The 26,334-nt window shown below is 45.5% G+C and overlaps 1 protein-coding gene across 1 annotated transcript; it reads right to left on the minus strand.

Moving 5' to 3' along the window:
* Nucleotides 1–15,448: 15,448 nt before the first annotated feature.
* KCNS2 (potassium voltage-gated channel modifier subfamily S member 2) lies at nucleotides 15,449–19,853 on the minus strand. The gene has a single exon (XM_073329362.1). The coding sequence runs from the start codon at nucleotides 19,839–19,841 to the stop codon at nucleotides 18,408–18,410; it is 1,434 nt and encodes a 477-aa protein (XP_073185463.1). The 5' UTR covers nucleotides 19,842–19,853; the 3' UTR covers nucleotides 15,449–18,407.
* Between the last annotated feature and the right edge of the window lie 6,481 nt (nucleotides 19,854–26,334).

A 26,334-nucleotide genomic window follows, 5' to 3' on the forward strand; every position in this document is an offset into this window, starting at 1 on the left:
TGTACTGAACTTGCTGGTCACTATGAGATATACATACAGGCAGGGCTGATCTATTGCTCTGTTTGTTTATATAGAAAACTGTACTTCTTATCTGTGATGCAACTTCAGCTCCACTTCACAGCAGGGCAGGGCACCCAAACCAATTGTTTGCATGAAACTAGCTTCAAGCCATTGTCCAGCCCAGAAAAAGACACTGCTGTACCATTAGAGTTAATGGAAAGACACTAGTCACCTCAAATTGAAAAGAACATCCCGGCTCTCCACCAGCAAGTCAGGAGAGAATTTCCCCACTCTGATTAACCACGAGTTACTGTGGACAGAGAGAGAGAGAGAGAGAGAAAGCAGCCTTGGGACTGAGGGGTTTTGACCAGAACTTGGGAGACAGTCTGAAAGTGGGAGGCTGTCCGTGAGCCCTGGATCCCTCATATAGCTAAGGGCTATGCTGGAAAACTGCTTTAAGGTAACTCTTATTAGAAAAGATATCGAATATGAAAGTGTAAAGCCTGAAGTTGTGACTTTGTTTATTTGCTGTGTAATTTGTATATGTTTCCTTTCGCTTATTATTTCAGATTTCAATCCCTGCTGTTTCTATTCAATAGTCTTTTAGTTTATTTTTCCCAAGAAGGTCTCTGGTGTGACGTGTGTGCCAAAGCGAGCTGATAACTGGGTGTGTGTGTGTGTTGGTTTCACCTTTGGGACTGTATCTCTCTTGTTTGTCACCCCAGTGTCAATGAATTAAGAACTCGGGGAGGACATATGTGGGAAGACTCAGGACTGGAAGAGTTTTTGGTGTCACCTTGCAAAAAGTAACTCAGTTGATGAGAGCCAGGGGAGGCCTTATGCTTGTGGGCAGGCTACTGCTGTCAGGGATCTGAATCAGAGCTGCACAGCGCCATGGCCCCTACAGGGCAGGTGGTGACAGAACCCCTTACTGGTCTGGGTCGTCCCCAAATGGCACATTAGGTCCAACCTGATTTATGCTTTTCTCACACGTCATCTGATTCTCAAGAATTAAGAAAGATCCATTGTGACAGAGGATCAGATTTTTAAAAGGGATTTAGGAGCCTACAGATGAAGGTAGGTGCTTGGGATTTTCAAAAGTGCCTGAGCAGGTTTGGAACCTAACAGCCATTGATTTCTGGAGTTAGACGTCTAACTGGCTTTCTCACTTTTGAAACTCCCAGTAGGCTTCCTGATTTCATTTTTAGGTGCCAAAATAGCTTTGGAAGTCTGGCCCAGCAAGTAGTGCAGATCAGATAGCCCCAGCCTACATAGGAGAGGTAGAAAACCGGTCTCTAGAGTTCACTACAATGCTGTACTCCATTGGGAGATCACCTCAATATGGAGGCCGGCTCTTTTTAGGTTTGGTTTCTCAGAAGAGGGCCGTCAGCTATATTTGACAGCATGTTCTTTTTCTGGTGATGATGGAGACGTATTTCAGGCTAAAAAGCTTGGCCAACATTATGAAACCAGATTCCTCAAAGTGAGGCACCTAGGCCCTGATTTAGCAGCCCATCCCAGGCCAGCAAAGCATTTAAGCATGTGCCTAAGTCCCATTAACTTCAATGGGACTAAACCACTTGCATAATATTGAGCATGGGTGTAAGTACTTTGCTGAATAGAGATGCACTTTAAGTATAGGCTTAAACAATTTGCTGAACTGGGGCTTGAATAAGTGGCCCTATGTTCAGAGATGCAGAGCACCCATATTTATCATTGACTTCAGTAAAATTTGTGGGTGTTCTGCACCTTTGAAAATCAGGCCATTCCTATGTAGGGGTCTGAGCCAAAGCCCATGGAGGTTAACGGGAGTCTTTCTGTTGACTTCAATAGGCTTTTGATCAGACCCTATGGATGGGATTTTCAGAGGAGTTTAAGGGTGAGAGGTGCCCAAATTCCACTGAATTTCAGTGAGAGTTGACTACCAAACTCCCCTGGGCTCCTTCAAAATCCCAGTCGAGATATGGACTCAGGGAAGTTGGTTTCAAAATAGTAGCATGTATGCCTAAAGATAGGCAGCCAAAGCTGAGGGTTTGGGATTCTGGTCCATGCACTTCTTCTGGAAAGAAATTTATCCCAGTTCTGGCTTCAGTTTTATTCCCAAAAGGTCCAGATAAAGAAAAATAAGTCAGAATGGAAACATTCTTTGACCAAAAATCAAGCAGGCCAATCTTTTCATCAGTATTTTTTCTTACCGAGCAATAGAGTAACACTTTTGTTTTCATCTGTGTCCTCTAAGGAAGAAGGAGAGTTGTCAGACACTTCTAATATATATCAGTTCTTCTTGAATGACCTGTTTCTTGATGCAAGGGACATTGATTATCTGTCAAAGGATGTGGCCTGTTTCTTTTACATTCCCATTACATCTAGATTGGTCTCACTTTGAATCTAAAGGGAAACTGGTTAAGAAAATCACATGCATTGTGAAGCAGCTGCCACATTCCATCCCAGGGTTGGCTTCCATCACCAGTGGTGCTGAGTGATTCCCATACTGCACATAGGGCTCCACTAGGACTTTTAAACTTCAATCTCTTGTTAACAAGGGTGTGGAAGCAAATTCACCAGCACCAAGCCAGGGGTAATTTACCTGTAAGCAGAATACCTGCTGGGGTGCTGGTGGATAGGATTGCACTCAGTGACAGCTCCCACAGTTATTTTTGAGGAGTAGCTTGTGCTGTCCCTAACAGTAGCCTAACCCCAGCATCTCCCTGAGATTATCTTGCACTGTTTTTGTGCTCAGGAAGCACAAGGGCTAGGACTGTGGCTGCCTCTTGCATAGGAGAGGAAGGGTTAGGAGGGCTCCATGTACCCTGCCTTTGCCCATGCACACAATGTAGGGCCAGCAACAATTTGGCTTGTAATTATAAAGCAGTTTAGAATTATAGGCTGAAAGCGCTATACCTGTGTCAGATGACAGTGCTGTTACTTCACTTGGCAAATCAATGAACAGAAGGACCCAACTACAAAGCCATTTGCTTCAGAGAATGCTGAAAGGATGGGCTGGAGAAAGAGGCCAAAGGGGACATGCCTATGATTTTCCCACTCTCACAGCGCACACTGCCAGTGGCATGTGCAGCTTTGTACAAGATTAATTGTTGTGGCTATCTTGCCTTCCTTTAGGCAGTCATAGTGTTTTAAATGGTCAACAATTCTGCTTCAGTGGTGAAGACCAAGTACTGGATCTCCAGCAAGGATATGCTCTGGGCCTCCATGAGTGTACAGAGTAAGTAGGCGAGACCAGTGGATAACCAAACCTTTTTACAGGAAGGAGGAGGTGTGTCCCATAGAACATATAGGACAAGTTTTCCATCCATGCCTAAAGATAATGCATCATCTTTTTGTGTGTTTGTACAGTACCTAGCAAAACAGGGTCCTGGTCCATGACTGAGGTTCCTAGGCACCAGCACAATACAAATAATAAGACCTGAAGTTGACAATGAAGATTGAAAACCCTTCAGGAAGTATCAGTTGAGGACAGGCTTAAAAACAAAGCATAGGGTGGGAATTTCAAAAAAATCAGTGGGACTTATGCTCCCATGTCACTTAGGTGCTTTTGAAAATCCTGCCATAGCTTTTCTGCACTTGAACCTAGACTGCATGATTGCACCCCATTCATTTTACATAATGGTGGCAATAGGAATAGACTAATTTAGGATTACAAGACACAGATTCGAAGTGGAAGCTAAAAACTTCCCCTCTGGGTAGCAAGCAGACAGAGCCATTCCAAACATCATCTTAAGAAATGCCTCAATAATCATCTGGGTGTTCTTTTCAAAAGTTCTGGACCCTTTGAATGGTTGGAATGAGGCCACTGAATAGAATTTTAAACAGAAAAAAAGTGTTTTGTTCATGCATTAGATATTGCCAAAAGGGTATACAGAGGCACTGAGGGACTAGAATAATGTGGTCAAAACTACAGCCACCCACCCAATTACTGCTCATGTGGTAAGCACATGCTGATTGTCTGATCAGCCATCTCGGACAGAACAATTCACTTAAGATGCTAGGTTTCGATGCACATAAAGAAGATGTTGGCAGATTTACAGCAGGCCTTGTCCAATGCAAGAATAACTTAGTTCTATTTATTTCTGGGTAGGGTTTGTAGAGGTGCCAAAAACCTATTGGTAGAGTGAGCAAAAAAATGTACAAGCTGTTGACATCGTGCTATTCTTTTGTGGGGATTGTAGTTTTGAAATTGTATTACGGCCTCCAGATGGATGCATTTATATAAGGAAAGACTCATCATTTAAATTTGCAAGGGCCAAAGGGCTGTGTGTGGAGGGTTAGGAGTCATAAGACCAAGAAAACTTCTTCTCGGTCTGGTAGCAGAAGGTCAATTTGAGGTTTAACACCTGTGAGATAATTCCCCTTTCTTTGTGCAAGTGACAGAAATAAAATAAAAAGCCAATGGCTCCAACAAAGGGGTTACTGTCAGAAACTGAGAAGTGGTCATGCCTAGTGGTCAAAGCAGCCACAGTCAAGCTCAGTGGTTGGGCTGAGACTGGAGCCAGGGGTCAGAGCATGAATCAAGAATGGGTTGGAGCAAGGCTGAAGCAGGAGTAGGCACCGGCTGGGATTGGAATGGAACAGAAGGCAGGCACAGGCTGGCTCTGGGACAGGAGCAGTCTGTCCGAACCATCAAGCAGTGGGGAATACTCCCAGCAAGGCATTGAACAGAATGATGTGGCTGCTCTGATTGGGAGCGTATATCCCTGGCCTTGGGGTCACCTGGTTAGACCTGTGCCTGTGGATTGGCTAAACTCTGGCTGATTGATGTGGAGCCCTCGGGTAATCAGGCTCAGGAATGACTCATTAGCTCAGCACTTGTCAGGTTCAGGCTCAGAGATGACTCATTACATTACCACCCCAGCCCTCCAAAGATGCCTGCCACTGGTCCTTGGACCAGGCTTACCAGGGTGTGACTGATGCAATTCTCGAAGCAGGTTGGGTCCATTTATATTTTCAGCTGGCTCCCATGAATGATCAACTGGACCATCACCCTCCCAACCAACAAGGTACATGAGCTTTCCTCAGAGAATTTTGGAGTCCAAGATCTGCTTCATCAAGTAATCCTCATGCCCTGGACCGTGACAGGTAGAGGTGGCTGTTGTACTCATCCCGGGAAGGTGTGGTCCATGGGATTTTTCCATTAAGAGACATGAAATCCTGAGTGCATTTTCATCTACATAGGTAACTGGAGTTTGAAGGCCACAGGGTTGATCTGCTGGATGACCTGAAATGGGCCAAGATATCAGTAATTTAATTTTCTTGAAGGCTGGGTACAGTCATGGTGCTATGCTGAGAGCCATATTTTCATCTCCAATTGTGATTTGAGGGACTGCCCACTGACACAGGTCACCGTAATGCTTGTCATCTTTTGGCTGACTCTAGGTGGGATTTCAGTTCTTCTTGGATGCAGTGAAGGTGTTTGACTAGGTCAGAGGCTGCAGGTACCTAGAAGGTTTATGGCATGGACAGGTGAAACCAAGGGTGGAAACCATAGCTGGCATAAAAAGGACTCTGGTGGGTTGATTGGTGATTGGAATTAGTGTACATGAATTCAGTGAAGTGAAGGAGGGAAATCCAGTCATTCTGATGATAATTAATAAAGCCACAGAGGTACTGCTCTAGAATTTGGTTCACTTGTTCAGTCTGTCCATCAATCTGGGACTGAAATCCTGAGGAAGTACATAGTTGAACATCCAGGAACTTGAATAACTCCTGCCAGAAGTGCAAAACAAACTGGGATCCTCAATCAGATATGATATTGGATGGAGTTTAAAAGCAGAGTGAAGAACAACTGGGCTGTTACCTCCATGGTAGGTATTTTAAGGCATGGCATGAAATGAGACATTTTTGTAAGTAGGTCGACCACAACTAGCACCTGAGTATTGGAAAGGTCAATAATAAAGTCATTGGAATTGGACGACCAGTGCTGAGACTGAGTTGGCAGTGGACTCAGAGCACCAAGGGATTTGGTGAGTGGGGTCTTTGTTGATCTCAGGAGTCAATGTAGGACTCAGTAGATGAATGTAGTTTCAGCCACTAGACATATTGAGAAACCAGCTTCAGTGTTTTCCTGTGGCTGAAATGGCTGGCCATGGCGAGTCATGGCATACCCAGAGTATTGCTAATCATGGTTCACCATAGGGGTGATAGATACGGCCCTTAAAGATAAGAATCCCATTCTTGACAGAGAATTTTGAGTTATGAGCTAAGTCCATTCTGGTTACATAAGATTTACTGCAAATGGATTGCAGGAATGTGGGGTGGGAGGGGCTTTACAAGAGAAAGCAAGTCACTGTTCACGATCACATTGATGAAATGACTGGGTTTCAGGACTGAGACATACTGTTTTTGTCCAGGTACTCCCCCTCGTAGGACAGTGCATCAGGTTTACTATTCCAGATACCCAGGCAATAGGTCAAAGTGAAAAAGAATCAGGAAGAAAAAACAGACCACTGGATCTGATGCTGGCTGAGAGCCCTTGCAGTTCACAGGTCCTCCAGGTTCAGGGCTGGATTTAGGGGCAGGCAACCCAAACAACCACCTGGAGTGCCAGGCTTGGGGGGCACCAGGCTCAGGGTGCTCTTTTTGTTGTTAGCAAAAAAGGAAAATAGAATGTTTGAAGTAAAATTTTTCAGGCATTCCATGTGTGGATTCATTTTTCACTAACCACCTGGAATGTTCTGGAAATCTGTAGAATCTTGTGGAACCTTCCAGACTTTATGAGAACTACATTTTCTTTGAACCTCATAGAATGTTGTCAGCCATGCCATTTCAGGTATATAATGGGTAGGATGTCACCAGTCAGTCAGTGAGATATCAGAACAAAGTGAAAGCCCAGCTGCGATATTGTGAACTTTGTTTTATTGTGGAATTGTGAAAATGTGCTTGTGTTTTAAGACTTGAAGAGTTTAAGTAGCGACTAATAAAGGACATATTTAATGAGATGCCAGAGATATCTATCAAACCCCTCCCTATGCAACAATATAAAAGAAATAGTTACTTCTTTTGCCATTCTTAACATGTAATGTTTGATGACTTTCTAAGACTGCAGAACGTAGACTTTTGCTCTCCCAAATTCTGTCTGTATTCCCCCCTAGAAAATAAAAGCTGCTCCCAAAGAAGTCTTCAGGAGCTCAGTATAGGAAGCAAAAAGCTCAATTGCAATCCAGTTTGCAGCAAGTGGCAAATTTGATGGGAAAATATCTGAAACAGAACAGCATAGAGCAGGCTTTAAGCAGTAGCCATCATCCCAGTGCTAGGGTGACCAGACATCTCATTTTTAAAGGGACAGCCCCATATTTAACCCCTTCTGAAAGCGTCCCGACTTTTTCTTTAAAACATGCAAATTGTCCCATATTTTCTGTCCCCCTCCTCATCAGCACTGGTGGTTACTGCTGCTGGCCGGATCCCTGCTCATCAGCCACCCATCCACCTGCTGCTCCTCCATAACCGCCCTGGCAGGGCGCGTCCCATTCCCAGTGCTGTGCAGAGAACCAGCCCCCGGTTGGAGCGCTCAGCTCACCAGCAGCCTGACCGGCAAGCTCCTTCCTTCCCCCACTGCCCAAGACCCTCCAGCCTGGGGTGCTGGCCAGGAGGAGCCAAGACGTGCATGTGCCAAAGCCCCGCACAGCGCTGGCATGGAGAAGCCTCTCCATGTCTCAGCTAAGCTCTGGAGTGGTGATGGTGGGGAAAGTGATTTCCAGCCTGTTTGCACCCCGACCCTGCAGGCTCCACAGCAGTCCCCTGGGCAGGGTTTTAGCAGCCTCTTCACCCCCTCTGCCCTGGATCCTGCCCCCAGGGAGGGTGCGGCAGCTCTGTCCCCTAGGCACCCTCCTGTGCTGAGCCACCTCTCTGGCCAGTGCTGAAGCCCTGCAATCAGGTTCCCTGGGCCCTGGTGCACAATGCATCCTTAGTGCTTAACCTCTTTCTGCCCATGCTGTAGCCAGGGGGGACAGTTGGTGGCCAGCAGCAGCCTGGAGGTATTACCTCCTTTTGACACTGTGCAGGCAGGAAGGGACAAGCTGCTTCCAGCCGCAAGGGATGGTGGGGGGGAGAAGGGAGAGATGAGCTCTGCAAAGACATGGGCCAGGTCATCCCTTCCCCACTCCTCCTCCCCTGCAGTTGGAAGCAGCTCCCGTCCCTTCCCTCCCACACAGTGCCTAAAGGCTGCTGCTGGCCACATTCTGGTTTGAACCTTGGCAGAAATCTGGGGAGGGAGGGCATGTGACCCTGCATGCCCCGCCACATGTTGCCTTGGGAAGATGCTGCACCAGGTACCAGGAGATGTGGGTCTGTCCTGGGGGCCCAGCCAGGCATGGAGGGAAGAGTGTGCTGGGCAGGTAGGGTCGGGTTGGCCAGTCACCCATTCTGTGTGAGAGAGGTGTATGGGAGTGTGTGTCATCTCTTCCTGTGTGAACCCTAAAGCCATAAAGATAAGAAGGTAAATAAAAAAAGAATCCAGCTACACAGTATTTCTTTGTAACAGGGGCTCAGTCAACTTGATGTTAATCTGAACATTTTTACTGCGTAGTTCTGATTGATTGCCATTGAACTCACTTGAATATGAGTAGTTTTACCAGGTGTCCTGTGTTCAGCATAGGGAAATATGGTCACCCTACCCAGTGAAGAAGAAATTGAGAAGCAAAGTGTAAATGATGGAAGTCCTATTACTAAGGAATTAGCAGATTTACCTGAAAGTAAGAAATGGAAACGTGAGGAAAATTATGGAGAATTGTGAAGTTTTCCTGGCATTATGGAGAATGTAAAGGAGAGTGATGATAAAGAAGAATGTGGCTCACATGAAAAGCAGGGTTATGAAAAAAAATCTGGTTTACATGAAAAGGAAAGAAATGATAAAGAAGAATCAGCCTTGCATGATGACAGAAACAACAGAGAGAAAAATTGCACACCACAAATCGATACAGCAGATCCTGCTTTATGGCTGGCAATCCTAACCTCTGATAATATTGATCCTACAATTTTGAATGGGCAGGGCAAAATCAAGGATATGACATTTCCAGTAAATGAGCAGAAAAGACACTTGTTGTTGACACTACTTGAGTGTCCATTGAAGAAAGGTTTGGGAAATGAAGCATCATGAAAAGACCTGGGATTTTTTGTATGACCTTAGTAAGCTGCCGGTGGACAGGAAAACACTCTTGAACAATGTACGACCCTTCACCAGATGCTGACACATGGGGAATGTTTGCACATCAGTGATAAAGACCTCTATGTCAAATTGGACAACATCTGTCACATTTTGCAACATGGGAAGCACTCTCCACTCCAAGTTCTCCAATTAATTCAAATGCAATAAAAATAAAGTATTCAAAAGTTTAACAGATGGAGGGGGGAGGGCACCAAAGATGCTCCTTGCCTAGGGAGCCATTTGGTCTAGGGCTAGCTCTGTCCAGGTTCTTGTGGCCTGTATATACTTGGACAGGGAAACATGCATCTTTCAGGAGGTGACACTGTGTTCCTCAAAGGTAGCCTTGATGGCCAGTAGTTCTTTGTTACAGATTTGATAGTTTTGTTCTATGGGTGTCAGTTTCCGGAAATAAAATGCACGGGGTGAAGCACATTCTGGGGCTCATGCTGCTGTGACTACACTGCTCCAGCTGCGTAATTGTAGGCACCTGCTTTGACAATGAGAGGATTTATGGGTCTGGATGCACCAAGGTGGGTACCAGTGTAAATGCTTCCTTTAATAGCTCAAAGGCAGATTGGACTTCCTGCTTCCAAGGAAATGTGGTGTTCTACCAGAGCAGGAGGGTAATTGGGATCACCATCTTCAAAAAAAGTCCTTGATGAATCTTTGCTAAAAATTAGCAAAGTCCAGGAAGTCTTGGACATTTGTGGATGTTTCATGGGGATACCCAGTCCACAATCGCAATCCATTAGAGGAAATGACATAGCCTAAGAAGTCAACACAAGGGGCAATCAAACTTACACTTCTCAGGTTTTCAGTACAGGCCATTCACTTGGAGGGCCTTGAATACCAGACAGATGTGTTGGGCAGGAATAGTTTGACTTTCTGAGAAAGTCTAGGTAAATGATCATGAACATTCCTCAAACTATCATTGGCAAAGTGCCTGAATGTGGCTGGCACATTGGAGAGACTGAAAGGCATAAGCGGAAATTCAAAATGGCCATAATATATGTAAAACATTGTTTTCCATTGGTTGCCATCCCGAATAAAAACTAGGTTGTAAATGCCACCCTTGGTAAATACCTTGGCAGAACTGATCTCTTCCAACAGCTCATTGATCAAAGGCAAAAGATACTGGTTTTAGATGGTGATTTTGTTCAAGGCATGATAGTCTGCACAAAGGCACAAGGAGACATCCTTTTTCACAAACAGAATTGGGGCATTTGTGTGGGTAGATGGATGAAGTTCTTTGCAAGATTTTCGTCAAGGTATTCTCATAGGGCCCTGAGTTCTGGTTCTGATAAGGAGTAAATCCGTCTGAATGGAATTTTATCCCCTGGCAGGAGATCGACGGGGTGACTGTAAGGTCTATGCAGGGGTAAAATATCAGCATTCCTTTTATCAAATACATCAGCAAACTCTTGATATTTTACAAGCATTAAGGAGCTGTTGGCTTCTTGAATCTGCTGGACACACATGGCAGTGGACTTCTAGGTGCTGGTTCTTGTTTCCATGGCCCCTGATTTGGCCAGACATGATTGTCAGCAGTAGCTTGACTTGAATCGTACCTCAAGCATCTTCCATGAGATGTTTGGATCATGCATTGAGAGCCAGGGAATACTAAGCACGATTGGAAAGTGTGATCACTTAAATAAATTAAACTACAGAGTCTCCAGGTGATCTTGGATTTCAATCTGGAGGGGCACGGATTCATGGGTGACCAGACCAGAGGAAAGCACACTACCATTGATTGTTTCCACTAGATCTGGAGTGGGCTTCCTTTTCACCAGCAGTTGATTAGCCTTAGCAAATCCAGCATCCTAGAATCTACTAGTCAAGATGAGTGCAATTCACCACAGATGGGACCCCGAGATGGAGCAAGACCTGCAGGTGTGGAGGACAACAGTTCACTGCTGCCAATATACATTTGGACAGAAGAGGGGGCCTCGCTGGAGGATTCAACTCTGAGGTTACATCCAGCCGCAAACTCTCTAATGGGGATGTATACGATCATTTCCCTAGGTCACCGAAGGTCTGAATTTAAGGTGCCTCTCAGTGGTGGCAAAGTGGCACTGATACCCACAGAGTAGGCCGATAGCATTCCACACTGTATTGGCGACCAGACACTGAAAGTGTGCAGCGTAGGTCAAGATGGAGCAACACTTTGCTGGGAAAACTGCAGGGCAACTTCAGCAGTACACATGCAATTCCCATCATCAAATATTACAGAGAAGGCCTGGATGAATTATCAAAGTTATTGAGAATAGGGCTTGCTGTTCCAAGAGCTGCGAGGCCTAGTCCAGGGCTTCTGCGGTCAATAAACTGATAATAAACCTCACCTTGGTCTGATCATTGGGATATATTGCAGGATTCATCAGGAACAAAAGGCAGTGCTGATTAAGAACTTCTGGAGATTCCCATCAAACCTTTCCGGCAATGGAACCTTTGGACTGGGTTCTAAAGGTACCATGGCTGGCTCTACTGAGGTTACTGGGACTAGCGGGATCTCTGGGCGAAGGAAGGGATTCTCCAGGTGCAACTGGGCAACTTGACCCCAAAGGCTGTGGACCAACTCTGTCATCTCAGTGATAGACATTCCAGGGGTCTCCGTCTCAACTGCTGGGGCATGGCACAAAATCAGGCAGTCTGCTCAAACTGTCAGAAACTGAGAAGTGGGTGGTCAGGCCTGCTGGTTGAAACAGCGGTGGTCAGACCAGGGACCAGAGCCAGGGGTCAGAGCAGGAATCAAGAATGGGGTTGGAACAAGACTGGAGCAGGAGCTAGAGGAGTCTGTCGGAACCACCAAGTGGCAGGTGATATTCCCAGGAAGGTAGTGACGTTGAGCAGACTGGACTGGCTGCTCCCATTGGAAGCCCATATCCCTGGCCTTGGGGGTCACCTGGTTAGGTTTGTGCTTGTGGATTGGCTGAACCCTGATTAATTGATGCAGATCCCTCAGGTCATCTGGGATATCTCATCAGGCTCAGGCTGAGGGATAACTCATCAACTCCACAGCACTTATACGGCTCAAGTTCAGGCTCAGGGCGGACTCATTATAGTTGCATGGCCTTACCAGACACTTCCACGAGTGTGTGGGAGGTTGTTTCTGCCAGTTGATGGCCCATCATTTTGTGTATGAGGGCTCATGATTCACTTGACAATAGTGAGGGGATCAGGTGTCCTTGGTGTAGATGAAGCATCATAACAGACTTAAAAATTGGGCTGGAGGGAGAGGACAAAACTAAAATAATCTCTCAGGATATGTCTACACTGCAATTAAAACCCTATGGCTGGCCCATTACAGCTGCCTCAGGCTTCTCAGGCTTGAGCTAAGGGGCTGTTTAACTGCAGTATAGATGTTTTGGCTCGGGCTGGAGCCCAGGCTCTAGGATCCTGTGAGGTAGGAGGGTCCCAGAACTTGGCTGCAGCCCAAGCCCAAACAGTTACACAGGCCAGCCACAGGTGTCTAGTTGCAGTGTCGACTTACCATAAGCCAGCTATGCAATGAATTGTTCTGTATAATGCATTATGTACTGCTTGTACTCTTAATACAGTACTTTATTCTCTGGTGGGAAGAACTGTCTTTTTCTTTTGGATATAAGATGTATTCATGACAGATACTTCTGAAACTGCAGGGGATCATCATTATGTCCCCACCTTGCTGTGGACAGCTGGAAGGAGAAGATAGTGGATCAAATTCATCTCTGGTGCAACCTCATTGAAAGTGAGGTGATAATGTGAGATACGAATGGAGAGGCATAAAATAAGAAAAGGCTCTTACTGACATGACACGGTGACATGGGCAGTGATTGCAAGTCGAATGTTATTTGAAAGTACCATCAAAGATAGATTAAAATCAGAAATACTATGAGAGGAAATGGATAACCAACCCAACACAGAACACTGCTTACATGTGCACAGCAGAGGCCTCTAAGGAAAGTGTTTCTTGTGGAAGAAATAAAAGGTCATGTCAAATTGATTTAATACCTAGGAACATTATAGGTATTTTGCTTAGTCCCTAATCTACCAAACAGAAAACAAGAGTTGTGTGCCATCTGTTTAATGCCCAAAAATGTTTCTCCAGATCAGAACATTTAAACAAATATATTCTGATGAAAAGTTTTAAAAAGAAACCTATCATTTCAAGACAATATGGGCTTTTCTTTAATCATAATATATGCTTGGAATGTCCTGCAGTTTAGATTAAATTTTAATCCCTTGATGAAATTTAAATACTGTTTTTTCATTAATTTGCATTATGTGGCACAAGCCTGAGTTACTGAGTATACCAGTGTGATAATACATGGTTGGCACCAGATAGAAAATTAAAGTGGTAATATATATAACAGATCATTGCTGTCTTAATAAAGGCCCACACAACAGTGTGCAAATACTGTAAGTGCTAAAACTGAAGTAACAAACACAAAGTTCTCAATTTTTAAGCTTACAAATGTGAAACAGATCATGCTGTATTATATAAGGAAAAAGTCTGATTTCAAAATGGATAATACACAGTCTGCACAGAAGGAGACAACTAACAAGTGACTAAAATCTATGAATAATAAAACAAGTGTTAATACTAAATCTAAACAAATACTAGCTGCTTCATCACAAGCTATAAATAAATCATACTGCTTTTCAGCAGCAGCCTTGGAACACCATAATAGTCAGCCCAGCTCTATAGAATCATAGGGTTAGAAGGGACCGCAAGGATAATCTCTGTTGTGTCTAAACCAGTGGTTCTCAAACTTTTGTACTGGTGACCCTTTTCATATAGCAAGCCTCTGAGTGTGCCCCCCTTTATAAATTAAAAACACTTTTTTTTTATATTTAACACCATTATAAATGCTGGAGGCAAAGCGGGGTTTGGAGTGGAGGCTGGCACCTTGCGACCCCCCATGTAATAAACTCGTGACCCCCTGAGGGGTCGTGACCCCCAATTTGAGAACTCCTGGTCTAAACCATCCAAGACAGGTGGCTATCCAGTCTCCTCTTGAAAACCTCCAGTGAAGGAACTTCCACGACCTCCCTAGGCTCTCTGTTCCATTGTCCTACTGTTCTTACAGTTAGGAAGTTTTTCCTGGGAGTTAGTAGAAATCAGAATTCCATAACAAAGTTTAATCCGTCAGACAAAGTAAATTACTTGGTTGGAAGTAAAACCATAATCCTCATATAACCACTTTAAACCTGTTAGCATACAGGTAGCACTAGCAACATGTTTCAGTGTTTTCTCTGACACCGGAAACGTGCCCTTTACAAAGCAGAGTTAGCCCACATCAGGTAGAATACTATTAATTGGCTAGCACCTGCATCACAAGCAGATTTTGGGCCCTGACCGTTTTGAAGCCTAGAACACAAAGGAGTGCTGCCTGTGACACCTCACATCCTTGAATTCAGGCCCTGCTGTTTCACAAGACACAAGACTGTCTCAAATTTACAAACCAGTCATCTAAAAAATCCAGCAGGATAGTAGCCGGCCAAACAGCTTGTCTTCTCTCTGTCCTCGCTAACAGTCAGTCCTGCAAAGTGCTGAGTTTCTCCTGCAAAATGTGCAGTATCTTTCTTCGCTATTGCAGTTAATAGAAGATGAGGGTGCTCAGCAGCTCACAGGACTGGGCCCTACAATAGCTGCCTTTATAAAATGGCAGGCAGCCTATGTCTCATTCCTCCTTATATGTACTTACTGTATCATTTAAATCAGACCCAATGGTGCTAGGGGGCACTGTGCTATTGGGTGGTGTATTTTGTATGCCAGACTAAACTAAGGTCCTAGGCCCTTTCCCTGCTCCACTCCACATTGCATTAGTCATTACCCATTTTGCAAAAGCAGGGCTGTAAGCCTTGGTAAAGGACTCATTTCTGACATTGAATAAAACAATGACAACACACTCAATCATTTTACTTGTTTTCGTCTGTGTTATTCTTTGCGTCCTGGGCAAGTTTCAAGTTTGGATAATTACATTCAGTCTGCCAGCATGTCCACCTGTAGTTTAACTTTGGGATACGGTATTTGCTACTTCGTGTCCTAAACACTGACCAAGCTTCACCCCCAGTTGCTGTATTTACGTGGTGAATGAAGTAATTCCCTTCTATAAATATAGTTTGTAAAGTGTGCAGGGATCCTCCTGAATTAATAATAAAGTCATTTTCATAATGAATCATAGCAATGAGTGCCTACTAAATTGCAATACTTTATTTATTTAGCATCTTTGATCCATAGCACTTATATATATATATATATATATATATATATATATAAAAAGCAATAATGAAAATTCCTTACAACCAATACAATAAAAATAGTGACTCGTTGGGAAACTTCATTTTCTTTCATAAAATGCAATTTGGAAACATTCCATTCAGTTTCTGAAGAAATGACTGAACAATGTCCCTATGAATAATAAATCTATAAAACAAGATAATCTAATCTTATTTAAATAATCCAAAGTTTGCAATGCTAAACTAACAGCTGGGGGAATTAGTGACCCTTTGACAATTCTACATGTCTGCTGAAATAACAGGCCTTAAAATAATATACTATTTAGGATTTTTTTAAAAAACTCTGTGAATTCTTTGCTTGTGAAGCTGAGAAAATAAGACCCTTGGCTAGAGAGAGATTCTGCATAGACCACAAACTGGTAAACCTAATGAAGGCCAAATTATCCTTTGCATCAATGGACTTTTTTGCCAGCTCTACAGGATTCAGCCCATTCTGTATATAAGTGCTATGCAAGATCTCCCACATACTTCTTTCAAGGTATATCTATCCTGACCTGAAATACCCATAATCTAGTGCTATGCTCCTTTTGGCTACCTTTCCAGGTTTGATGATAGTATCCAAATGTTCCAATTCAGGACTAGGTTGAGACCACCAAATTTAGCTACACCTGTGACCCTATACAGAAATTGAACTCAGTCCTCCAGCGGTGAAAGCATTGGCCTACCTGTTTGAATGTGAATGCCTAAATTTAGGCACCTAAATCCAACATTCAGAAACTTAAATATAAACTGCCAAATTTTCAGAGGTGCTGAGCACTCATATCTCCTACTGAAGTTACAGAGAAATATATGGAAATTGATAAGGATTTTTTTAAAAACAAAAACATTTAGAAGGGTTATAAACCCTCATGCTTCAGGGCATAAGCCAACCACTAACTGAAGGGGGCTGGGAAGAAATTTTCCAGATGGGCAGGTTATTCCACATCCACCTATTTCAGAGTTCTTATACCTTCTTCTGAAGCATGTGGTGCTGGCTGCTATCAGAAACAGCACAGTGAATTAGCTGGTCCTCTGGTCTGCTTTGGTTTGACAACTCCTATGTCCTTTTGACCCAAGGTGAGCTGTGGATGCTCAGCATCTGTGATAATCAGGCCATTTTTATTCAGGTGCCTGAATATTATTTAGATGTCTAATTTTAGGATTCCAAATGTGACAATTTTGGCCTTAGTGCTTTAAGACACTTGTTAATCTCCCTAATTCAAATCTATTCTCTGAACCCACCTTATCTTCATAAATTGCTATACTACAAATTGACTTGAAAACAATAGATAACTGGTTTGCAATATAGCAGGGTTTGAACAGAAAAGAGCCATTTTGTCAGCTGAGTACTGGTAGTTTGCTTGACAGCACAGTTCTCTAGTAAACAGGAAATATGATAGTATGGTAGAGAGGGCATTGTCTGAGCTGAGAGTATTGATCCTTAAACCATTACAGTGGGCAGGGAGAGACAACTTTGAGCACTCATAAGATTAGTTTATGCAGAGTCATGACTTGGACAATTAAATATCAAGATCTGCTGTCTTACTTAAAACAGACTTTACAAATACTAAGTCAGATTCTCAGCTGCTTTAAATCATCAAAGTCATTGGACAAGCTGAGGATCTGATCCAATAAGTGCCCTTTCTTGGTCTTAGCCTTAATGCTTCTTCCTGAACTGAGAAACAGGAATCCTTTTCTGAACCATTTTTAAGTAGAAATACTAGCTATATTTATTCCCTTACAGTTTCATCTGCAAAAATCTTAATGAGATTATTTATCATGGACACCTGTTTTAATTCTCATGCCAAGCATCAAAACAGTCCTCCCTGATAAAATTAGGCTGTATCTCAGAAATACATATGCTATCTTTTTAATTAGTCATCTTTCAGTAGGTAAATGTCAGTTCCTAAAATACTGCCTTTATCATTCACTTTGGAATATTTCCATGCTCTAGAGAGACCCATGTTTTCACATGTGGCTTCTAATTGTTGGATGCCTCCATTTTTGGGAGCCCAACTTCGTCTGAAGCCCAATTTCCTTCTTCCTTCCCTTGGCCCTGACTTTCAGAGATGCTGAACATCTGCAGCTCCAGTTGAAGTCAATAGGAGCTGCAGGTGCTCAGCCCCTCTGAAAATCAAGCCCTAGGGGTCTTGATGGGCACCAAGGCTATAGGCCACTTTTGAAAATGTGGCCTTAAAGCGCTCATAATTTAAAAGCTTTGGGTAAGTTTTTCAGAAGTGCTCAGTATTGGCCTGTCTCTGCTCCCAGTGAGGGCAATGGGATTTTTTTCTTCTGATGTGGCTGGAAGCAGAGTTAGATAATGCCGAGTGCTTTTGAAAATCTCACCGACGTGTTTAATTTCAAAAGAACACCTAGTGCTTTAATAAATGTGCTCTAGAACAAATGCCAATTTTCCCTGAACTGCTAAACTCAATCACATTTTCAGAGATGTGGTTAACATTAGTATTAGCTGGCATAACAAGGTGGCAATGTGTTACTATGTAAACTATTCACAGGTAAGTTTTTAACTTGCAGTTAGTGTCAGATACTTTAAAATGCTCTTTTTAAAATCTGCCTTGCGAGCACTTTAAACTAATTGGGAAATGCACAGATAATAAGAGTTGTTACATCAGTGTAAGTGAAAACAGATTATTTCATTGTTAATTTCACAGTTGTGTGTTTTCCCCTGGATCAACTCATTTCTCTGCTCACACAAGGACGTCTAAAGGAAACAAGCTAAGTAACAAATCAGCACTGCACCACTAGCACTAGTGTCATGGACACAGTAACACTTGTCTAGAAAAATGAGCATTTTGTTTCTATGCAACAGGATGGAAACGTGCAAACTGTCAGTTTGCAACTAAATTTCCTGTTAGGTGCAAAGTTAGTGCAGTGTCAGCAACACTATATGCTAGAAAAACCCCAAGGAATAGGAATGTTTATAAACACAGCTCTTGGTGCACATCATGCAAACTGCTGTCAGATCTGCAGTCTAATGCAGTGAATCATCTAGGCTTAGTTCGCTGGGAGTACTCCTGCTCAGATTGGTAAAACTGGCCATAAGGGATTTAACTTTATAAGCATAATAGTCCCTTAAATTGACTGATGGAACCTCTTTCATTCCATCACCAAAATCACAGCTCCTCATGGCACTTTCTAGCTGCTTCTGACGCCTATAAAAGTGAGAGAATTTATTGAAGATGAGCGTGATAGGAAGCACTACCACCAAGATACCAGCTAGGATGCATGCAGATGCCGTCAGTTTGCCAGCAGTGGTCCCTGGGACAACATCTCCATAGCCAACTGTGGTCATGCTAACTGTAGCCCACCACCAGCAAGCAGGGATGGTGGCTAAGCCCTCGTTTTCTTCTTTTTCAATGGTATAAGCCACTACAGAGAATATGGAGATCCCAACAGAGAGGTAGAGTAAGAGAAGCCCTACCTCCCTGTAGCTATACTTCAAAGTGGCCCCAAGAGACCTGAGGCCAGTTGAATGTCGAGCAAGTTTTAAGATGCGAAAGATCCTCATTAGTCTCAGGACTTGGGCTACTCTACCTAAATTTGCTAAAGCCGGGCTACTTTCTACAACCAAGTTAACAATTAAGGTAATGTAAAATGGCAGGATGGACATGAGGTCAATCAGATTCAGGGCATGCTTGAAAAACTTCAAGAAGTCAGGAGCCACTGCAAATCTTGCCATCAGCTCAAATGTGAACCATGCAATGCCAAAATGTTCCACAATTTCAAAGCGAGGATCTTCCTCGGCCTTCCCATAGCTATCCACCAGCTGGAAGTCCGGGAGGCTGTTCAGGCACATGGTCACAATGGACCCAAGAACAACCACTATGGACAGGACGCTAAATATTCGGCTCAAGACAGAGTAGCCGGGATTGTCCAGCGCTAGCCAGAGCTGCCTTCTGATGTTTCCAAAGGGTTGTCTGTCAAACTTGGCGGCATCCTTGTAGAAGGCCAAGATTTCATCAAAGGAAGAGGAGGTGCTTTCCCGGTCACTTTGATCTTCCCATTTCTCTTGACCCGGCTCCATTTTCCTCCCGTGGTAGCTGTAGCTGCAGCAGGAGTCAATGAAGAACTCATTGATGCCCCAGTATTCAATCTCTTGGCTGAAGGAGAACACGCAGAGTTCGCCCATCACGTGGAGCTTGCCGGTGTTGTAAAAATGTAGCACGTAGGGGAAAAGTTCGGGGTTCCGGTCAAAGTAAAACTCGTTCTTGGCGTCGTCATAATCGTCACAGAGCTCCAATATCGACTCCTTTGAGTGGCAGCTCAACAGTTTGCCCAGCCTGGTTTCGGGAAATCTTAGTAGGGTGTTGGATCGCATCTTTTTCTTAAAGCCGCCGACGTTGATGCTGATCTCATTGTCTTCCGAGTTAGCCAGAGAGAAATCCTCCAGGCTCCGCCCGGGCATAGTGAGCTTCTTCCAAGGGGCGCCGGGAATAGACCTAGAATGGGATCAAACCGCAGATCAGTGCCAGGGGCCACCCCATGGGGATTTCCCCCTTTCCTGCCTTTCGCCACCCAGGGCATTGCCACCCGGCAGCCCGAGCCAGCCCCCGGCGCTCACATACACTCGGGGCTGGTCTTTGTTTCGGAGGCAGGGCTCGCAGCGTGGCCCTGTAATGAGCACGGGCGGCGAGTCCCTGGGGCCGCTAGCAAATCACCAGTTACCCGGGGCTTGGCTGGGCTCCGCTGGCTTCGCCCCAGTGTTGGGAGAAGCCCCCTGGCGTGAAACACGGTGACTGGCCCCCTCAGCCGGTAGCGCCCCCGGGCAATCGCGGCGGGGACTGGACTGAGCTCCCAGGGCAGTTTGGTGTCGGGGTGGGAACCCCAGCCCCGCCCTTCAGCGCAGGGACCAGCCGGGCCGAGCCTGGCGCGGAGCAGCCCCGTGGGGGCCACTCCCCCAGCTGCCCGGCACGGGCTCCCCTTCCCCCCCCAGGGGCCGCCGCTGGCCCCCCCGGCAGGGACTCGCCCCGCGCCCCGCCCCTACCTCTCCGCTCAGCAGCTGGGCGCCCCGGCCGGAGCCTGGCGCGTCCCGCAGCCCCGCGCCGGCATCGCGCCTGCCCCCTGCCCGCGCGCTGAGGCGGGGCGCTGGGGCTGGGCAGGGGAGTCGGCAGCCGCGGGGCCCGGGAGCCGGCCGGGGCTCCTCTTCCCGGCGTGCGCCGGAGGCGGCTGCGCTCAGCGGGGCTGGGGAGCGGGCGGCGGCGGCGGCGGCGGCGGGGCTCCCATGCGGGCTCCGCTGCCCGAGGCGGAGCCGGCGCGCGGTGGTGCTGAAGGGACAGCTCCCGCGCCGGCCGCCCCTCCCCGCTCAGCCCCGGCAGGCGGCTGCCGCGCGCGCGCCCGTCATGGCGACCGCCGGCCGCCCCCTGCTCAGCCCCGCGGGGCGCGCCCTGCTTCGCGCCGGGGAGCCCCTCGCGGCCGGGCTGGGGCTCTGGGCGCCCGCGGAGCGGCTCGGGCGGGGATTAAACCCCAGCCAGGGTAGAAATGGGGCTGGAGCCCGGGAGCCCGGCAGTGCCCCGACTGAGGCAGGTTCCCTACGCGTGTCTGTTGCACAAAAGCGTAGCCTGGCTCCCTGGCTGAGATTTGATGGCACGAGCTCATTTGATGTGCTGGAGGGTTTTCTCTCTCTCTCTCTCCTACCCCACGCTCCGGCGCTGCATGGAAATGATAACAGCTCCCGAGATTTTCTTTTGAACGCCTGCTCGCCTCACGCTTCCCCAACACCGGGTCTCAAGTTTGCAAAGCGTCACTTGCACATCAAAGCGATGGCTCCAGTGGCGGTGTGTCGAAGTCCAGAGCCATTTGGGGTTGCGCACACGGTGTACACTGGGGCTCTGCCTCGTCAGAAACGCTGAGCGCTCGCAGAGAAACCCCAATTGCCATACTTTGGTATAACTATGGGTAGGTGAGGTTTTGGCCAGGGAGACAACTGATGTGTGTGTGTGAGAGAGAGACTGCATTCTCTCCCCACCTACATGCAGCTCTTCCCTACATGTATGAACTTGCCCATGTGCAGCTAGCGCTCTGAAATTAACAGGTAGCGTTCATTCTGATTGAAAACACGTATGCACTTGTCAAAACAATTCTCTCTACCTGAAATCGTGCTGAAGCTTGAGATTAGCTAAATGCCACTCATGTCTCGCTGCCAGAAAAGCAGGCTCCAAAACTTCAGTGTCTTATACCTTTCAAAAGATTGCTTTACTGCCCAGCCATTAGAATCATAGAATCATAGAATATCAGGGTTGGAAGGGACCCCAGAAGGTCATCTAGTCCAACCCCCTGCTCCAAGCAGGACCAATTCCCAGTTAAATCATCCCAGCCAGGGCTTTGTCAAGCCTGACCTTAAAAACCTCTAAGGAAGGAGATTCTACCACCTCCCTAGGTAACGCATTCCAGTGTTTCACCACCCTCTTAGTGAAAAAGTTTTTCCTAATATCCAAAAAATCCAAAAATCCATTGTGGAAGGAAGGATCACAGCGATCTTCAGCAATTTAAATCAGGAACTGCCACACCTCTTTCCCCTCCTACGCCCCCACCCCTGTGCCTTGAGCCTCTTTGTTCCTTTTGGTGGAACAACATTTTTAGACCTCAAGTGCTAGGTTATACTAGGAACAGCAAAGTGTTAGTGAGAACAGTTCTTTCGTCCATATTAGACGCCAGGTCAGTTGCTGCTACAGACCCCATCCTTTGCCATCTCTCCAGCTGATTTGATTGTACAATGGGTTTGCTGGTACAGAGCACATGGAATAGGCGACTTATAAATGGGTTATATACCTAACTGTCCGAAAACTCTGCAAGCTGCATTATCTTGCCCTATTTGTTCTGCTTTTGAGACTCTGGCACCTGAACGAACCTAATAATATAAGATGGGCCATACTGGGTCAGACCAATGGTCCATCTAGCCCAGTATCCTGTGTTCCGACGGTGGCCAATACCAGGTGCTTCGGAGGGAATGAACAGAACAGGGCAATTATCAAGTGATCCATCTGTCTTCCAGTCCCAGTTTCTGGCAGGCAGAGGCTTCAGGCCACCTAGAGCCTGGAGGTTGCACCTCTGACTATCTTGGCTAATAGCCATTGATGGACCTATCCTCCATGTGGCTCATGACAAGGGATTGCTCTAATATTACTCTCTAAAAGCAGGTGCTGGAAGCAGTACCAGAGACCAAGGCAAAATGGAGGGGTTTCTTTAGCATGCTCCTTTCTAGGGTCTTTTACCATTTTCCCCAGCTTAGCCTCAGCCCTTATAGACCCCAATGCACTGAAGAGGGGTGGAGCATTTCTCTGTGCATGTGCAGCTCCGCTGAACAGCACTGAATACACACTTCTTTAGGGGCCGGCAATGAAATAAACAAGGTTTTTCTTTCAGTGCTTTGGGACAAAACACAGCCTACTGGGGAATTTATGGGTCAGCATTCACTTCTTGGATGGTGGAACAAGCTGGGACATCTGGAACAAAATCAATAAAGCCAGAACACCTTCAGGAGCTTAAATACAGTCTGGAAATCATCAAAATACAACAGCAAAACCAAACGCAAGATTTATCAGAGCTGTGTACTTTCAACTTTAGTTTATAGTGCAAAATGCTGGGAAATGAGAAAGTATGACATGTCCAAACTGTCTTCATTCCATACAACCTGCCTCAGAAAAATCTGTATCTTTTGGCCCAGAACAATCTCAAATCAAGATCTACTGACACAGTGCAGCCAAGAGGATCTGAGCACCATCGTTGCCAGGAGGCATTGGAGATGGATTGGCCATGTGCTTCGGATGGAAACTGATTCCATCACCAGAGTAGCAGTAAGATGGACACCTGAAGGCAAGTGAAAATGAGGCTGCCTGAAAACAACATGGCAAAGAGCTGTGGAAGACAAGCTGAAAAACCTGGGGCACAGCTGGGGAACCATTGAAAGACTTGCCAGAAACAGACGGGAGTGGAGGAGTTTTGTCAATGCCCTAAACACCAGAGGCGTAATGGGATCATGATGATGATGATGATGATTCACTTGTTGGTATTGTTCATTAAATCAGTTAATCACCTGTTTGCAAGAACCTGCCAGTTATTTTTGTAAAGAACATCCTCAGGACCAAAGTAGAAAAAGGCTGGCAGCACAAATGGCCTGAGTGATATGTGGGGCTCAGCGCTGTGCTTCTGATCTTTGTTGTGTTGGTAGCCCAGCCTCTTCACTTGTTCCCACCCTATGAGGTATGTAGTCTCCTATCCTAGCCTTTGTGCATTACCCCTCCCTCCCCCGCTGCACCTTTCTCCCCACTTTCTCACTGTGTGTCTTCCCTCTCTGGGTTTCTTTATGTATATGGGCTCATTCTGCAAGGTGCTGAGTGCTCTGGCTCTGATCCAGCAAAGCCTATAAGCACGTGCTTAGCTTGAATCTGAAGAACAGGCCCATTGAAGTCAATAGTCACTTTATAGATACTAAACACTGAAGCCAATAGGAATACTTGGGTTTAAAATTAAGCACGTGCTTAGGTACTTTTCTGAATGGGGGCCAGAGTGCTGCTCCCCTGCCAGCTGTCTCTCATGCTTCTCTTCCTGCATTTGCCTTTCTCTGTATCCCACATCTAATTTCACTGCTTGCTTCCTTCTATCCTTTCCCTAACTGGTGTGTGAGTGGCTCTCCGATTTCCTCCCTTTCTCTCTCCTCCCTGTCCTGGGTATAAGCAGCATCCTTCCTCACCCCCCCACCACTGAGGAGGAGGGACACAGCGAGCAGCGGGGACCTCCACAGTGTGCGAGGAAGATTTACCAGGCATGGCAGGCAGCAGCAGGCAGTGGGGGCCTTGGGGAAGGGGTGGGGCACAGGTGTCTGGTGGCGAGTCAGCGGCATCGGAACTAGGGAAGGCTTCGCCTTCTCTGGCCTATGATACCCGCCACCCATGGCTCTGGGGCTGTTTGTCTCTCATTTCCTTGTGTTTCGGTGTCTTTCTCTCATTCTTGCCTTATCTTCTCCACACACCAGCTCTGTCTCTGTGTCCCAGATAACTGCCCAGTTTTCCCTGGAGGCATCTAGAATTCCAACCTGGTTCATTTCATTTTGAGAGAGTCTAACGTGACTCTGAATCCACACTGAATTATTCACACCAATCTGCCTGGTATTCAGGGAAAGTGCCGCTGCCACTGAACTTAATTTTTCCTCCTTTCTCTGCTTCTGGTTAGTACTGTACAGCAGGCAGGCAGCTGGTTTACACTCCATAGGCCAGTGCCAGGATCCCCTGCAGTGAGGCTGTCTAACTCTTCAGTGGAGCGCACCTTTTCTTATAGAGGGTAGCACTACTGTAGTTAACAGTGAGTCAATCTTACTGGACAGGTGCCAGATTCTTTAGGGTATTTGGTAGCCATCCCTGCTTTCAAGAGCAAGAGAAGATAATGGTCTGAGTACAGGAATGGGAGCCAGAAACTTTGGAGCTCTAATCCTAGCTCTGACCTTGACTCTCCCTGTGGGCTTGGGCAAATCACTTAATCTCTCTGCTTCAGTTCTCCTCGCACTATAGTAGGCTGCTGTGAGGAATGATGAGTTAACATTTGTAAAGCACTTGTAAGTGTAAATGCTGTAAGTGCTCTATAAGAACTCGCCATTATTCTACACATTTACTGGTGGTTGTAGAAACACTGAAATGTCACCAGCATATATATAGAAAAGGAGTATTTTAATGGTTACATTTTTGCTTCTCTGTTCATAAAATGTGGCATTCCTCCCTAATATTCTGATCATCTCTATGAGGCAGCAAACTGTAGGCATTCAGAAAGACATCCTGTTAATTCCAGTGTCTAAAGCAAAAAAGACAGTACTTCACTTTCCATATTTGTTACACTTACAGTCCGTACTGACTTACGAGCCGGGACCTATACTTCAGGACTCACTTCCTTTTGACTAGGCAAAGGGAAATGAATAATCAGGATCAAATGATTCTGGTAAATTTCTATACACTAATTTAAACACTCATTGTTTAGGAAATTGTATTATTTTCAGCGCTTAATTTGTAATAAAGAGGTGCCGGAGCCTAAGCAGGGATGAATAAATATTTTTTAACATTCAGAACTGATGCAGCAAGCCCAGAGGTTCTGGGGCTAGGAACTGCCAAACCTAGAGGTGCTGGGGCTCAGTCCTGGCAAGCTCTAACATAAATTAAGCACTAATTATTTTACAGAAATAAACTACGGTTAATAAATCACATATTCATACTGGGCAATGCAATTATCTACCACCCTTCTGAAGAAGCCACTGATTGACTATCAAATGAGTTACTGTCCTAGAACATTTACTTCATCTTGTCACAAAATGTCTGTAGCCACCAAGCTGTTGCTGCCTTTTTCAATGGTATACAAGTGCTATTGTGAGCTCTGTGAAGAGTTATCCCTGTACTGAGACCAATAACTTGTATTTGACTAAAGCATATCTACCAAAAAAGGCATCCAATCTTGATCTGAAGAAATGGCCATAGAGATTATCAGCATGAAATGCCACATTTTATGAACAACGAAAAAAAATGTAACAAAGAGAGGCCTTATTTCTAATTTGAATGTTTCTGGCTTCAGCTTCCAGCCCTTGGCTCTTGTTATGCCTTTCTCTGTTAGGCTGAAAATCCCTTTAGTAACCAGTATTTTCCGCCAGTGAAGGTCCCGGTACACTATAACACAGTCACCTCTCAATATTCATTTTGATAAGCTATACAAGGTGAGCTCTTTATGTATCTTACTTTACAGAATCTTCTCCAGCCCTCAACTCATTTTGTGGAGTTGTTTTCTGCACCCGCTCCAATTTTTCAATGCCTTTTAAAAGATGTGGACACTAGAACTGCAGGCATCATTCCAGGTTCAGTCTTTTCACTGTCATATACAGAGGTAAAATTGCCTCCATGCAGCTACTCCCCTGGTTATCCATCCAA

The sequence above is a fragment of the Lepidochelys kempii genome, chromosome 2, assembly GCF_965140265.1.
Source record: "Lepidochelys kempii isolate rLepKem1 chromosome 2, rLepKem1.hap2, whole genome shotgun sequence".
Taxonomy (NCBI): Eukaryota; Metazoa; Chordata; order Testudines; family Cheloniidae; genus Lepidochelys; species Lepidochelys kempii.